This window comes from Mesocricetus auratus, unplaced genomic scaffold (genome assembly GCF_017639785.1).
Source record: "Mesocricetus auratus isolate SY011 unplaced genomic scaffold, BCM_Maur_2.0 Super-Scaffold_100013, whole genome shotgun sequence".
Lineage (NCBI taxonomy): Eukaryota > Metazoa > Chordata > Mammalia > Rodentia > Cricetidae > Mesocricetus > Mesocricetus auratus.
The window spans coordinates 73,291,957-73,303,397 of NW_024429196.1; the positions used below are offsets into that span (position 1 = coordinate 73,291,957).

The window sequence follows — 11,441 nt, forward strand, 5'->3', positions numbered from 1 at the left end:
GGCCTGTGGAGGTCTGGGTGCTCTTCTGGGAATCTGTCAGGGACACGAAAATTGTGTTTGATCTCTGTGTTGGGGAGGTCTGGGAAAGTGTCTGGTTGGATGTCTGGAAAGGATTTTGGAGGTTTCCCTCTGTGGATTTCTGCCATGGAATCTGCAACCTCCTCCTTCTGTGGGGTACCCTGGGGAGTCTCTATGGAGATGTTTGGGGATCTTTGTGTTTTGATCATGAAGCTCTCTGGTACTTGTTTCTGCACTTCTGGGATGTTTCTCGGTGTGGATCTGTATCAGGAATTCTGTAGAGATCTCTTTGGGTGTCTATCATGGAGAGTTACTGTTGGCCCATGACATGTCTTTTATACTTGACAGCGTGAACAGTGGCAGCCCCATTGTTTTGCTGCCTGGTTTGTTGGCACACAGACTTTACAATTTGTACCCAGAGGACTCTTGGGACCAACTCCAAAGTCCTCGATGGACCCAAATGTGCCTCTAAGGTCCCTGAGAAGACTCGGTAGTGCCACCCTCAAGTTCCTGGCTTCACTCTGGGACTACTGTGGAGGCTGCTGTCACTGATACACGGCCACTTCACAAGAGGCCTGTGTGTTCCATATCCACTCCTTAAGAGCTGCTGAGTTCACTGTGGAGTCTCAGGAATTGGCTAGAACAGGCTGCATGACGAGGTCCTATAAATTGGTAGGACTTTCTGGAACAAATTTTTCTATCAGAGATTAAGTGATGCGCTGGAGTTATTAACTGGCTACCTTCTGTGAGGAAGTTGCAGGACACTCTTGTAATTGGCTGCTCTTGTATGCAGTGAGCCCCACCTGTTTCCTAAGAGAACAGAGACTGGGGCAAGGAGACCTGGGGAGGAAGCTGAGTGAGATTCATCAAGGGACACTTTTGGGCCTGCCCAGAGATCCAAAGAGAACCTGCACTTTGACAAGTCCCTTCCACTGTGTGAACCAGCCCTGTGAGATGGCCTGTTGTGCTGGTCTCAAGGGTAGAAAAGTGCTGGAGGCCTAGAATGACTTTCTGTGAGACACAGTGAATTCCTCAACCCTTCTCAGGTGTCCTCTCACTGGGGAGCAATGCTGGCAATTTGGTCAGGATACAGCAAATCAGGAGAAAGACCAGGTGAGCTGGCCCTTAGGGTGGGGTCTTACAGAGTTGTCATAACACCCCCTAATCCTATAGATTTCCTGTTTGGGTCTTACAGAGTTGACTTAGCACATGCCAACCCAACCCAAAAAAATCCTAAAGGCTTCTGTTTCCATAATTACAGTATTATTAATAGTAACTACAAAGATGGAACTAGAAGATGGTGACATTTCAAATGTCACTGTCCCCTCTTTGTGGCACCATATATTCCAGAAGCAGTGCTAATGTGAACCAGACATACATCTCCTGGGGCATAGCACTAGAGACACGAACTCCAAATTAAACAGGAACAGAGGATGGAATGGCTAATATTTTAATTACTTCCAATATGGAAAAGCACTCGCCTTTCCATACGGTACACTCCTACAGCGACAATGCCTGGGACAGTGGATGGGGGTCCCTGGGACAAGTGGTGCCTGTGCCCTGTGCTGATAGTGACTAGTTACAGACAAAGTTTCTGTTGACACCGGGGCCCAGTTGTTAGCACAGGGCACCCATCTGTCTGTAGAAGGTTGGCTGTGAACCTTGGGGTTGGCTTGATGAACACAGGCAGTGTTTCTTTGTGCTATTTTTGATTGTGCAGTAGGAATCCTAAAGTGGCAGACGTGCCTGCTCACTGGACCTTTGGGTGGGTTTTGCTGTGCATTTTTCTTTGAGGGAGCACACCTATGGTGGACCCAAAATTTTTCCTCTACAATCCATCCAACCGAGGTCATGAGGTCCTGAGCCTCCGTGACTTGGTGGGGCATGAACAATTTACTCAGGCCTGGCCCTCGGCTTTCGGTGGTGCCAGATAAGACCTTGACTTTTTGCGGTAAGTTCTCCTGTCCTTTGTCTTTGGGGTTCAAAATTGAATCAATGAAACTTTTTATCTTTCCCCCAAACGTTTTTTCATGGTTACTTGACCCATAGTCTTGGACAGGTATTGTCCCTGAATGTTGTACGTCCTGCCGGGCACTTCCATCTTCCTTTTTGGTATTAGGACCAAAGACATGACTAATCCATGGTTCCTGAAGTTCAGAAATCTTGGTGAGACTCTTTTCTTTTGGATAGAAACGGTGTCTGTCCTGAGAGGTTGACTTAGTTGGAGGGGACTGAGTCTTGAATCTGGACTGGAAGGCCCGGGAGGCCCTGGAAGCCAGGATATCTGCAGCAAGCAGAACCTCTGGGGCACAGTCGTGAAGGAATGTTCCAGTGGCACAGTCCTGGAGGACAACACCAGGGGCCAGGCAGTGAGGTGTGCTCAGGCCCGAGTCTTCTGGATCCTGTGAAATGGGTGTGGAAGGGGATGGACTTTCACTGGCCTCCCATGATTCACTGTGGGTTGGAGACTTTGCCATCTCCCCAACTTTCCTGGTTAGTGCCCAGTCAGAGGACTCTTCCTCTTCTGCCTCTTCCAGATGCCTGGTATCCACACCACTTGGTGACTGGGATGCCACACTGATCTCCCGAACTAATACTCCTTCACACATTTCTCTAAAAGACGCATCCCCACTCTCCTGTGACTCATGCACACTCTTGACTGGGCCTGGAGTAGACTCTGGCTTGTCTGACCAATGTCCATGAACTCTATCCCTGTGCCAGGCTCTGCCCACGAGACTCTGAGGGGAGGATATAGAAGTCAGATCGCCCTCCTGGGCAGATTTGGTGGCCTCAGAGGGCCCACGGTTGTCACTAGGTGGAGGCTCTCTCAGCAATTCAAGCTGGAGGGCAGAAGGAGGGATCTGTGTGGAAAGTGATTCCACAGTGTTGGGTATTTTCATCACTTTCTCCTCTGGGGCTTTCTGAAAAGGTTCTCCCAGGTCACTGGCTGTTTTGTCAGTGCCAGCTTCTCTAGAGTCCCAGGAGGACAAGGAGACATCAGACGGCAAAGCTGAAGCCTTGTTCGCATTGAAAACATGTATGGTCTTGAGGCCTCTGAGGGACAGGCTCCATCTGTGCTTCACCAGGCGTCTTGTAAGATGTGTTTCCAGCACCTTCTGAGTGCTGGCGTCTAGGAAGGAAGGCCCATTAGTTTTCTTGCAGATGGTCACATCATTCAAGGGTGATTTCTCCCAAGATCTCATGTTTGTGTTTGAATTGTCAGGAGGGGCCAATGCATGGTCAATACTTACTCCTTCACAAATGGCCACAGGCACCTCACAGACTTGGGTATGTCTACATTTGCTGCTTGGGTAGTTTTTCAGGATTCCTGCTAGCTGCTTCTTTCCTCTGTCCATTGGGGAAACACTCGGTGCATCTCTTCTTGGGGGTCTCATGTGGTAAGTTTTCTCCTCGGTCTCTGAGGTTTCCTGAGGAACTTTGTCTAGGGGACCTTCTGGCCTTTTGTACAGATCTTTCCCAGCTCTTCCCAGGAAGTTTGTCAAACACTTGCCTGGATCCCGCCATGGATGGAACCTCTCTGGGTTCTTTGGTGGGACATTCTGTGGATGCTGGCTGCTTTCATCTGCCAATGACAAGGGACATGGAGTCCCATGATTAACTTCTGCCTGACTCATCCCTGGGAGTTTGTCCCGAGACTTCATGAGGTTCAGAGACAGCTGGACCTTGCAGGGCCATTTCCCCTGGTACTGTATGAAGCTCTTTTTTAAATGCTGTTCCAACAGCTCGCGGAAGCTGGGCTTAATGAATTCCCCCAGAAGATGGACAACAGACCCATGGCCCTTTGAAACCCAGCTGTTTGAAGTGAGCAGATTACATGCTTTCTGGGACTTTTTCACCATGGCTGGTAATTCACTCCTAATTTCCTGGTGCTTCTTCAAAAGATGGAGCTCTAGGTGTTGAACAGCAGAAGGGACCATGAATGGAGATCTTGACAATGTAGCAGAAGAAGCCCCATAATCCTTAATTACAGGGGAACGGTGTGGCAGATTTGGTAGAGAGTATGAGTCACAGGCCTGGTTTTGGGTTGTGGCCACTGGTGTAGCTCGGGTCGAGGACATCTTCAAAGTAAAAGGTTGGGATTTGACCGAGTGATGAAGTTCGGGCTTTGGAGAGAAGAGCTGTGGAGGTACTTTAGTTGGGACTTGTAATGGAATGTATGTAGAAAGTACATTGAATAAGATGGAGGGGAGGTCTTGCAGGGACTCTGCCATGTTGACAGTGGCCACAAGGGACTCACTGTGGAGAAAGGGGAGGCCCCAGAAAAGCTGGCTGTATTTCATCTGTGAATGGTCGCCTGAGACCTTCTGACAGAATAACTGCTGATAACCAGAAAACTGCTCTGATTTGCAGTCTCTGCTCCAGAAGGGGTGTGAGGTGGTGGTGGCCTGCCTGCTGCTCCAGGACTGCAGCATACTGTCCTGGCGGCCCAAGACATGGCCAGATATTTCTTTTCCTTTCCCTCTGAGCTCTACCCTCTTTGTAATCTGAAGTTCCAGCATGTTTTGGATATTAGGGTTGATGAAAGAGGGTTCCCTAGCTTCTATCAGTCTGGATGTCGGGCTTGTCCAGAAGGAGGCCTCTTGGAGGATGAGGGAAAGATGGTCTTGCAAGGATTCACCATGTGATGAGTTGGAGTCGCACCAGGTTTTGGCAGCTACCTGATACCAGGAAGGGCCTAACATAGGTGTGCTTGTTTTGACAAGGCCTCCTATGGTTGAATTAGAAGTACTAAAGGCATCCAGACCTGTAGTTCTTGACATAGGTCTACATGTGTTTTCAAGGCCGGGGTTGGTTTGTGCAGGACTGCAGGGATATTGAAAGCCTGGGATTGTTGAGATAAACTTTTTTGTTTGTTCAAAGCCTGGGATTGTTGAGATAAACTTTTTTGGTTGTTCAAAGCCTGGGTCAGTTTCATTAGGCCTCCTTGACTGGTCATGGCCTAAAGTTGTTGGGACAGGAGTAGGGAAACCTGGGAGAGGTTTGCTCTGTTTGTTCCATGGTGCTTTCCACTCACACTGAGGAGATGTCATGCTGGGGGATGGAGGAAAAACCACAGGATCAGGAGGATGAGATGGGAGAGAAGGTGTGGGTGGTGGTGGTGGTGGTGGTGGTGGTGGTGGTGGTGAATGGTGTCTTCCAGGTGTCAAGGTCTCTGGTGGCTGAAAGTCACTCATGGATGACTGTGACTCCTTACAAGGTGAGGATTTCATCAGGACAGGTGACACTATTTCAGAATCTTTGGGCAGCAGGCATTCCTTGAAAAGACCTGAGGAAGCCACTAGGGACAAATTGGTGGCCACGGATTCCTCTGTTGACTGCTTAGGTGGCAGATGAGCTTTGGCAACTTCTGGCTTGGACGCTTCACCTGAGGCATCTTGTCTTAAGAGCTGGCAGAAGCTGATGGCATCAACAAGCCTCCCTAGTATGCTGTGGCAGACAGGAATATTCTTTCAGCTAGGAGCACATGGAGTAAGGAGGCTGGGGAGTCTGAGTAGGGAGGGAGCCTGACAGATCATCACAACCACTGACCCACACTCTGCTTTTTACAAGATAACTCCTGTTATCTTAAACTCCAGGCTGTACTCATGTCACACCCATCCAGAGGTCACTATTCCCTTGTTAACCTTAAGCTCTGACCCGGGGGTGATCACAGAACAGGAAAGAGGACTGAGGGGCCAGAAGGAATGGAGAGGGCTCACCTGTGCAGGAGTGAAACCAGTACCTTGTCCTCCTTGGGTTTCTTCCTGCTGCCTCTGTAAGCTGGAAATGGAGACTGGGTTACAGTGGGAAAAGGAGGCACCTGGTATCTTACCAGAACTGAATGAAATGTCCCTTCAGGAGAAATGGAAAGTTAAACAGGAGCTCAGGCAACCTTAGGTCAGCCTGCATGCCCAAATGCCTCGAGAGCAAGGCACAGGTGTGGCAGGACCCTGGCATGGATCAGGCACTTCAGCTTCTAAGAACCTCCATGGGCTCCATCATGTCCCTGTGGAGGGGAGGGATGGACCAGTGTTCTGAAAGAGGAAAATGTCTCAGAGAAGCTTAACAACCCTTTTGCCTGCAAATCCAGGCAAATGGTACCACTTCCTCTCGCACCATCATCCCAGGCAGCTCCCAGTCTTGGCTGTAGCATAGATCCATTCCGAACACAGAACCTGGGAAGTGTCTTCAATTCCTGGTTCCTTTGACGGAGCAGCATCCTTGAGGGTTCTGCAACTCATTTGATATCATCACTGGGACTTGGGGGAGGGAATTGGGGTGAAGTCACCTAACAGGGAAGGAAGCAGCCTACCTCTCACGGTCCTGGTTTTCTTCCTGACCTTGCTGCGATCTCTCTTCACCACCTGACAGAGACAGACAACACCTGCAGCCCCGTTCACTTATTCACAATATGGGCAAACGTGGGTTCTCTTCCTCTCAGAAAACACCAGTGGGGACTCTCTCTGTGATAGCCTTCATGATGTTATTGGTCACTGTTATGCTCAGGAATTAGATGTTTAACTCTGAACTACCAACAGTCGTTCCTGTGTTCACAGGACACTCATGTCCTACATAATGGCCCCCTCATATCAGAACCAATGACCCTATTAGCATGTGTTAGAGTGGTCATAGGAACCAGTGCTCAGAACCTTTCCTTTGTCATAGGTCCCTAAATGTCTCAGGATCACCAGCCCTGACCACAGAGACACAGGGCTTCTCCCAGGTATGCATGGTGAAAGAGCAGACAGCTTAGAGCCCACGCAGGCCTCTGCCCTACCTGCTGCTTCTCAAGAGACTGGGGTTCTGCTCTCAGCTGAGATCCAGTCAGCCACCTCCCTATTTGATTTGGAAAGTGGAGCCTATGAAAGGAGAGAGGGGGAACTAATCTCCGTTGGTTCGAGGCCAAGGCATTCTTACCTTTTGAGAGGTGGTGTTTTCCGCTGGTGGGGGTGAGGCTGAGTTAAGGGGCAGGAGGGGTAATAAGAGGTGGAAGAGCCCCAGCCCACACACAAAGGCAAAGATCACGTCCATTGTCCAAGTGGTGAAGCTGGGGCTCAGCGATGAAGATTCAACGCTTTCCAGAAGAGAGAGAAAATTCTCCATCTGAATCGCACTGTTGCTCTCAGGCAACTGAACTCTGAGAGGTTTCTGTGGGAGAGGGCAGGTGAGCCTGGCCAGCATCACAGAGCTCCCATCTCCCTGTCACAAAGGGGTGCTGGGTGTTGGGGCGGGGTTGTATGAAGGGGTGAGGAAACAATCACCCCCATCCTCCAGCCTTCACAGATCTCCATCCTCCACAGCCTTTTGAGTCTCTCCCTCCACCTGCACGCTCTGTGAGAAATAGTGTTGTCCCTGTTCTGTCCCTCCCCTACTGCAGAGAGATGCTTGGCCATGCTCTGTTCACTTTGAAACCTCCAAGCCTCCTCCAGTGACACGCCTTCTCCAAAAGTCCTTACCTCTTAATCCCTCCCACACAGTTCCACCAACTGGAGATCAGGGACTCAAATATATGAGGCTGTGGGATTTATTTAAACCACCCTTTCCATTCTCTGGGCCTCCATAGGCTTGCTGTGGTTTCATAAAGCAAGGTTCAGTCAGTCAAACTTCAAAAGTCTCCATAGTCTTCCACAGTCTCAACACTGATCAAAGGCCAAAATCTCTTTTGAGTCTTGAGGCACTCTCTCATAAAAGCAACACTCAAACTACATGTTTCAACATTCAATGTCACAGAATACACATTCCCAACCCAAAAGGGAGAAAAGAGGTTATAGTGTGGAAACTGTTCCAAAGCAAGTGCAAACCCCAGCAGGGCCAACTCCAAACTCTGCATCTCCGAGACGCCTGATGTCAAAGGGCTCTTCAGCTCTCCCACCCCCTTCAACTCTGTTGATGGCCACAGACTCCTGTCTCGTGGGCTGCTCCACTCCCTGTTGGCAACTCTCATTCGCAGGTGTCCTGAGGCTCCGGCATCTCCAGCATCTTGGGTCTCCAGTGAAATCCAGGCTTCACCTTCACATCTTCACATAATGCCTCTCTAGGCCTCCTTGCAGGGGCACCCTGAAATACGCCTGGCCTCAGCAGCTTTCCTTCACCACAGAGCATGGGTTCAAAACCCCTCTACTCATGTTGTCTTCATGACTCTGATGCCAGAAACACATGGCCAGAGTTGCCAAGTTCTGCTGCCTGCTTAGCATGTAATCTGGATCCAGGACTTTTCTTGAATTGTACTGGCATGAGATTTGATTTCTTGTTGCTCTTTAGGGACACTTCATTCCTCAGGATTTTCTCTCAAGGTACAGAATTAGCTGGGTGTGGGCTTGTCCCTAGTGTACCATCCCTGTATTCCTTTCTTATTTATCTTTTTTAGCACCAACTAAGCCTCCAAGATTAAATTTCTTGTTCTCTTTTCCTCCTTAAATTCTACATTTGTATTTCTTTTTTCTCTCCTAGCCCTTTTTCATTATATTTCTGAATAACAGTGATCCCTAAGAACCACACAACAGAGTCAATATTAAACTGTCTTGAAATCTTCTCGGTCTGGTAAAATCTGTGATATTACTCCAAAGCGTTATCATTTAGCTTCACGAAGACGCTTGTACTCAGAAAGAAAGTACGCATGGTTTTGCCAAACATCACCAGAACCGTCTCTAGCCTGGAAGCTAAAGTCACTCCCCTCCAGAGTCTCTTGACCTGGACTTCTGTAGTCCACATGGCTCTCAACACTACTGTCTTCAAACCTCCTACTAGGACTTTCCTTAAAGCCTTTTTTACAGCTTTCAGCCACATTCCTAGTCCAAATTTCCAAAGTCTTCTACAGTCCATCAAAAAGAGCCCTTTCATGCCCCAAACCCCAGTGAGTCCAGCTTCAGGTGAGATTGGGTCTCAGGCGGGGACCCCCAGCCCACCACCCATACCCTTGATCTTCTGGGGCCGCTCCTGGCATCCAGAAGACCCGCCCACACTGGTAAGACATCAGCCCTTCCAAGACCCCAACCCCAGGGAGTCCAGCTTCAGAAGACCCGCCCACACAGGAAAGACATCAGCCATTCCAAGACCCCAACCCCATTGAGTCCAGCTTCAGGAAAGACATCAGCCCTTCCAGACCCCAAAGTCCGTGTCAGCATCCCCAGCTTCAGCTTCAGGAAGGAAGGAGACCAGTGGAGACGGAAAGACCCCACCAGCACCCACTGAAAGAAGAGTTCGGAAGAAGACAGAATAAGAGCTCACTCAGCAATAGAAAGACCAATATGACCCCACCAGAATCTAGTGATCCAACACCAGCAAGACCCAAAAAGCACTATATAGACGAAGAAGAGGAGACAGACCTTAAAAATTATTTCATGAAGATGATGGAGACCCTCAAAGAAGAAACGAGGAAATCCCTTAAAGAAATAGAAGAAAAAACAAAGAAAAAAATCCATGAAATGGGGGAAAATTCAAGAAATAAACAAATCTCCCAAAGAATCTAAAGAGCACCAAGAAAAAACAACCAAAAAAATGAAGGAAACAACTCAAACAGTTGAAGGATTGAAAGCTGAAATAGAAACGATAAAGAAAGCACAGAATGAAGCGATGCTGGAAATAGAAAAGCTGGGTAAACGATCAGGAACTACAGATGCAAGTATCACCAATAGAATACAAGAGATAGAAGAGAGAATCTCAGGTGTTGAAGACTCATTAGAGGATATAGAGTCGTCAACCAAAGAAAATCTCAAAACCAACAAATCCTTAACACAAAATATCCAGGAAATATGGGACACCATGAAGAAGCCAAACCTGAGAATAATAGGTATAGAAGAAGGTGAAGAAATACAACTCAAAGGTACAGAAAACATATTCAACAAAATCATAGAAGAAAACTTCCCTAACCTAAAGAAAGATATGCCTATGAAAATACAATAATCTTACAGAACACCAAATAGGCTGGACCAGAAAAAGAAGTCACCTCGCCATATAATAATCAAAACATCAAACCTACAGAGTAAAGAGAAAATATTAAGAGCAGCTAAAGAAAAAGGCCAAGTAACATACAAAGGCAGACCTATCCGAATTATACCTGACTTCTCAATGGAAACGATGAAAGCCAGAAGATCCTGGACAGATGTCCTACAAACGATAAGGGAACAAGGATGCCAGCCCAGACTACTATATCCAGCAAAGCTCTTAATGACCATAGATGGAGAAAACAAAATATTCCATGACAAAGCCAGATTTAAGCAATACGTATCCATGAATCCAGCTCTACAGAAAGTGCTAGAAGGAAAACCTAGATCCAAGGAAGATAACTACATTCACAAAGACACAGGCAATATATAATCCCACTTTACAAAACACCAAAAAAAAAAAGGGAGGAGAAACTACACAAGATAACTTCACTAACAATAAATGAAGCACAAACAAGAATCATCAATCAATCGTCATTAATATCCCTCAATGTCAACGGACTCAACTTGCCTATAAAAAGACACAGACTAGCAAAATGGATACGAGGACAAAACCCTTCCTTCTACTGCATACAAGAAACACATCTCAACATCAAAGACAGACATTATCTCAGAGTAAAGGGTTGGGAAAAGATCTTCCAATCAAACGGTCCCAAGAAACAAGCAGGTGTAGCAATCCTAATATCTAACAAATTAGACTTCAAATTAAAATCAATCAAAAGAGATGAAGAAGGACACTTCATATTCATCAAAGGAAAAGTACATCAAGATGAAGTCTCAATTTTAAACATCTATGCCCCAAATACAAAGGCACCTACATTCGTGAAAGAAACATTACTAAAGCTCAAAATGCACATAAAATCTCACACACTAATAGTAGGAGACTTAAACATTCCGGTCTCACCGCTAGACAGGACCTCCAGACAGAAACTTAACAAAGAAACAAAAGAACTAATAGAAGTTATGACCCAACTGGGTTTAACAGACATCTATAGAACATTCCACCCAAATACAAAGGGATATACCTTCTTCTCAGCACCACATGGAACCTTCTCTAAAATTGACCACATAATAGGAAACATAGCAAATCTCCACAGATACAAAAAAAATTGGAATAACCCCCTGCATCTTATCAGACCACCATGCATTAACATTAGAATTCAACAATAACACAAATTGCAGAAACCCTACAAACTCATGGAGATTGAACAATACACAATTGCACCATCCCTGGGTAAAGGAACAAATAAAAAAAAAGAAATTAAAGACTTCCTCGATTTCAATGAGAATGAAGACACAACATACACAAAATTATGGGACACTTTGAAAGCAGTGCTGAGAGGAAAGTTTATAGCACTAAGTGCCCACATGAAAAAACTGGAGAACAGTCATACTAGAGAATTAATAGCACAGCTGAATCTTCTAGAACAAAAAGAAGCAAACTCACCCAGGAGGAGCAGACGCCAGGAAATAATCAAA

The 11,441-nt window shown here is 46.9% G+C and overlaps 1 protein-coding gene across 1 annotated transcript; it reads right to left on the reverse strand.

The window, feature by feature from the left end:
• Positions 1-1,458: 1,458 nt before the first annotated feature.
• LOC121143446 (spermatogenesis-associated protein 31A1-like) lies at positions 1,459-7,122 on the reverse strand. Its single transcript, XM_040755234.1, has 4 exons — positions 6,937-7,122; positions 6,332-6,383; positions 5,739-5,799; positions 1,459-5,466 (listed from the first exon to the last, which is right to left on the reverse strand). Exons 1-4 carry the CDS (start codon positions 7,120-7,122, stop codon positions 1,473-1,475), a joined length of 4,293 nt encoding a protein of 1,430 aa, XP_040611168.1. The 3' UTR covers positions 1,459-1,472.
• Between the last annotated feature and the right edge of the window lie 4,319 nt (positions 7,123-11,441).

What these genes read in the sequence shown, in the direction of transcription:
- LOC121143446 (XM_040755234.1), bottom strand. Translation starts at nt 7,122, where the DNA reads ATGGAGAATTTTCTCTCTCTTCTGGAAAGCGTTGAATCTTCATCGCTG. An exon ending in GAAAACCAGGACCGTGAGAG is followed by an intron (nt 5,800 to 6,331) that starts GTAGGCTGCTTC and finishes CTCCATTTCCAG; the next exon opens with CTTACAGAGGCAGCAGGAAG. An exon ending in CTGGTTTCACTCCTGCACAG is followed by an intron (nt 5,467 to 5,738) that starts GTGAGCCCTCTC and finishes TGTCTGCCACAG; the next exon opens with CATACTAGGGAGGCTTGTTG.